This window comes from Poromitra crassiceps, assembly GCF_964638095.1.
Source record: "Poromitra crassiceps genome assembly, chromosome: 13".
NCBI classification, from domain to species: domain Eukaryota; kingdom Metazoa; phylum Chordata; class Actinopteri; order Beryciformes; family Melamphaidae; genus Poromitra; species Poromitra crassiceps.
Window position 1 is genome coordinate 8,873,270 of NC_139644.1, and position 5,000 is coordinate 8,878,269.

General features: G+C 43.5%; 1 protein-coding gene across 1 annotated transcript in view; it reads left to right on the forward strand.

The window, feature by feature from the left end:
* Positions 1–5,000, forward strand: part of LOC310787344 (homeobox protein Hox-B3a-like) — a 23,625-nt gene that overhangs the window by 12,404 nt on the left and 6,221 nt on the right. The window contains 1 exon segment of the mRNA XM_083648735.1: positions 1–53. This exon segment is cut by the window's left edge and continues 669 nt beyond it. Within this exon segment, the coding sequence (XP_083504861.1) occupies positions 1–53 (53 nt within the window).

Consider the following 5,000-nt stretch of genomic DNA (forward strand, 5'->3'; position numbering starts at 1 on the left):
CCAGAACACCAAGCAGAAGACCTGCTCCCCCAGCAACACCTCCACAGGCAACGGTGTGTGTTTACCTGTCTGCCTGCAACCCAGTCACCAACCAGAATAAGATGTTGGCATGCACCTTTCTGCAAAACACTGATACAATCTCAACGTTTGCGAAGCAAAAACAAATTCCTATCAGATTTCAACCAGGAGCGTTTCCAACATACATTTGAAATGTCACCAAAACATTAAGCAACTACTAAAACTTTGGTTATGGTTAGGCAACTAAAACAAGGTTAAGCTTAAGTTTAAGGTTAAGCTTATGGTTTGGGTTGAGGTGTTTAATAACACAAATGTTAAATGTGACTTATGGTTGAAATGGAGAATTTTAACACGTTGGGTATCGAACCCCGTTGTCAAATGTTTATGGCCTCTGACATCCCTGACCTCGACACCCGTACTGCCCACAGTGCTATTCCAATAGCAGACTGTCATTATTTACATGACCACTACATATGTGTATAGATGTTGATATGTATTTTTTGCTCACAAACATTTGCAGAAACATAACATGCCAACCTTTTATTCTGGGGACTGGACTGTATGTCTGTCTGTCTCTCTCTCTCATTAGCTTTCCTCCTTCCTTTCCTCGCTGCCTCCTTCTTTCCTCACCTCCATTATCAGCATATTTTCCCCAGAGTATTGAAATGGGTCCTTCAGATTATGATGGAGAAATCTCTTTCCAGAGCGTCTGTGAAGTGACAAGCAGCCTGACCAGTCAGACAGTGACCAGCAGCCTGACCAGTCAGACAGTGGCTGGTAAATATTTGTCTGTTATCAGGAAAGTGAGATTTAGGAGCACGATGTGAGATCTCAGGCAGGCCTTGTTATTCTACCAAACCTTTCCTCCACTCCCCTGCGATAGTAAGTTACATTCCAATTAGTTTTATCCGAATAAATCTAGAAACAGATGAAAGTTTGTTTGATTTTTCTTTTTTTAGCATCGCTATGTCATTTATCCAGATTGACGTACTGAGGCCTTAAGCCCATCAGTAGGTTTCCATTCCCAGATCACCAAACAGCCAATAGTGAGGGAGGTCACAGGTCACAGCACTCTGACCTTATCTGTTCTGATAGAGAAGAGTGATGGAACATGCAGACAAAAGCAGGGAGAAAAGGTGGAAAACAGCAGGCACATTCTGTCAGGTGGGCCCAGAGACTGTTGAATCTGTAGACCGTGGTTTCTGGTTTAAATGACAGAAATAAATAACGATGTTGAGAATAGCTGCCTTTACCCCTGCACAAATAAAGGGATCGCTAAGAAGAATGGAAAAAGCCAAACAGCTAATAGGAACAAGCCGTTTACTTTAGAGCAAAACAACAACAATAATGACAATAACAACAAAGGATGAAAAATGTAGCCACAAGTGGCAATTAAAGGGGTTCAAGCCTTTTTTGCAACATTGTAAAAGAAAAAGCAGCCACAGTTCAAATAGATCCCTTCATCTGCCAAGTTTAGCAATCATTGAACAAACGGGTGTGGAGTTACAGCAGATATTACATGGTTATTACCCCATAGGCCACACCCACTTCTTCCACCAATGATGACAAAACTTCTGGTTTTGACTAGTACAGACTAAAAAAATATATATATATAAATAAAATAAAAATCCAGGCAGACCTTGAGGGTCCAAATGGCAAAACCGGAGAGTTAGGACCCCAGCATAATGTGGACCTAGTTTGGTGAAAATTAGAGAAATAGTCTACGAGGTATAGCCTTTAAAGAAAAAAAAATAGTGCCCCCTTCAGGCTGATTGGTGAAATATTTGTTGAGCTACAGTATTGGGACATATACTGTCATTGGAGACTCTGCGATGTACCAACTCAGGAATTCGAACATGACTGAACAATAGTAAACATGTTGGCAGTATTAATAGGTGTAACGGGTTACTGTAATTGCATTACTTTCCCCAGTAACCATGTAATGATTACAATTTCCAAAACAGTAATTATATTACACTTACTAATCCAAGCAACTTCAACTGAGTGCATTACTTTCTCCAGCGCTGGATTAGGTGTTGCTACAGCCAGAATGCGAGACTACTGCATTTCCACAACACAATTAGTTTTAGTCCTATAGGCAAATAAATAAGAATGTATAGAGTTTGGCTGATTGTTGACCTCTCCTGTAAGGAGCTGCCTAGTCTCACGTAGTCAGAGGCCCCGTCGACGTCAGCAAGCTTCCAGAGACGGAGATGTCATCTACAGCTGCACTGCAAGACTATAGGTGCTGCCTAACAGGGTGTATGTCATGCTTTTGGAAGGCGGGTATAGTGCAAGTAATATAAAGAGTATAGAGTAACATAACTAATTACTTTTGATACCTAAGTAAAGTCATTGTATTACTTTTTAAATGAGTCATACAGTATGTTTCTCATTACATTTTCCGAGTAAGTTGCCCAACAATGATAATAAACCAGCACAAAAAGTAACTGTAACAAAAACAGTCTTTTACAGACTGAAGGGCTGAGTGAGGGCAGAGAGCTGCTGGAGGAGGAGCCGGCAGTTCAAACAGCTTAACGATCGATCAGGAGGATCGTTAGTGCGCTGGCTTATCCATTCTGCTGAATTAGGCGAGCTGGAACCAGCACCCAAACTACATTACAACCAGGTCTCCATTATCAATCCTCTTCATCTGCATCCTTATTCTCCTCCTCCTCCTCCTCCTCCTCCTCCTCTCTCCTCCTCCTCAGATCTCCCGCTGTCAGCTGCAAGTTAAGTATTAAGAGAATGGATTTAACTGTCATCTTTGATAACAGAGAGAGAGAGAGAGAGAGAGAGAGAGAGAGAGGGTGTTCAAATTGGAAGACATTCAAAAAAGGACACAAGGAGAATCATGTGCATGTTTGATAGCAGAAAGATGGGTATTTTATTTGACTTTGTGGATATCAACAGAAAATAAATACCTTCTGCGATAATGAATATGAGTTTCATATTCATGATAGAGAGAGAAGAGAGAGAGCAGCATCCAGTTGACCTGACAGAGAGATGAAAAGAGATGAGAGCGTTTATTGAGGAGTGTTTGAAAATGTCACTGATTTGTGAGTCAGACAATGAGATGATATCGCTCTCCCCGCTCTGTCTCTCCCCGCTCTCTCTCTCTCGCCCTCTCTCTCTCTATCTGTCCATCCACAGAGATAAAGGCTGAGTTCAACTGTTGTTTATGTGGTTGATAAGAGAGAGAGAGAGAGAGAGAGAGAGAGAGAGAGAGAGGAGGGAGAGGAGAGAGAGAGAGAGAGGAGGGAGAGAGGAGAGAGAGATAGGATCTGTGTTATTGGTTTGAACTGGGCTGCATCAGCCTTTATTAGTATGAACACGTATTGATAGCATCCCACACACACATACACACACATGCACACGCACACACATTTTAAAGAACCAGTTGCACGTTGTACAGTATAGACGGTTTTAAGTTGACAACATAAAGATTCAAATTTGTCCTATAGCTTACTTCCTGTACACACATTCTTTACTTAAGTAGAAGTACAGTTACTTGTCTAAATAAAGACTGGTAAAAGTAGAAGGACTGATTCAACTTGTTTACTCAAGTAAAAGTAAAAAAAAAGTACAGGCTCTGAAATGTAATCAAGTATAAAAGTAAAAAGTATTTATACCGGCTGTTTCTGTGCAATCTGATCCTCATGTCATATTAAGATCAACAGAATTTCCCGCACGTTCAATTCTAGGGTGGAGACTCTGGAGACTACGACTCGAACACACAGACACACAGCTCTCCAATTCTAGTAGTAGGATTAGTTACAGGTGGTGTATGCTGATGGTATTTAATCTCTGGTCCTGGATTTGTTTGAAACAGTCACTGAATAACTAAATCTATAAATAAAAACAAATAAAGTGGCAGTTCTTCAAGTCAGTTTTGGTGGAGCACGAAGTCCTTCATGACTTGTGTTAGTGGGTGTCAGTGGACCTGGTTCAGGCGATGTGTGCCCAGCACATGGCGGATCTGGATCCGACACACGTGGGCCAGACTGCGGGGACATCTCTTGGCCTCCAGAAAGACCCTGAGAGCCTCCCGTTCCGCCCTCTCCTCCAGCTGTGCCTGCTTCCTCACCAGGGCCGGGTCGGCTCCGTGGTCCAGGAGCAGCTGGACGAGAGCCGCCTCGCACCCGTTATGCAGCACCACCTCCAGCAGGACAGAAGCCACTTCACGGGTCAGAACACCAGCGGCCTGGAGCAGCAGGCAGAAGCAGTCTGACCAATACAACAGGTGGTTGTATTCAGCACTCCTGTAGAGAGGGATGTATGAGCCGTGTGTGCTTCTGTTAGGGTCGGCCCCGGCTTCCAGGAGGATCCGGACACAGTCCAGGTGACCGAGGAGAGAGCCGTAGAGTTATAGTAGTCAGTCAGCTAGCTCTACCTGTGCTCCCTGGGTGATAGTCAGGTAGTCCACACAGGCAGCATGACCCCCACAGGCTGCGAGCCCCAGAGGGGTGCACCACCAACACCCATAAAGAAACTCCTCATCGATCTGCCTTCTGAAGCTGTCTTCCTGCAGCAGGCTCCTCAGTTTGTCCAGGTCTCCACTGTTGACAGCATCAGGGAGCTGCCTGTCACCGTGCCCTGCTCCAACAGCCATTCCTTCAGATCTGTCACTGCTCTGTCTCAAACAGAAGGCTTTATGAAGGGACTGTATGTGGGGTTGGACATTATGACATCATAACATTATTACATGATGACATTACAATAAGACGACGACTGATGACATCACCCACTGATGACATCACAATTGCTCGAGTGACATCACTGCACTCACTGATGACATTACTATGCTCGACATCACTGATGTAATTGCTCGAGTGACAACACTGATGACATGATCTGTGACATCATCTGTGATTGACCCGGTGTCTTCTTTTGGATGTGCGACAAGTTGTTGTGCATTATAATTAAAGTAACTAGCCTGTTTTGAAAATGCAAGGAGCAGAAAATACAGATATTTCTGTTAA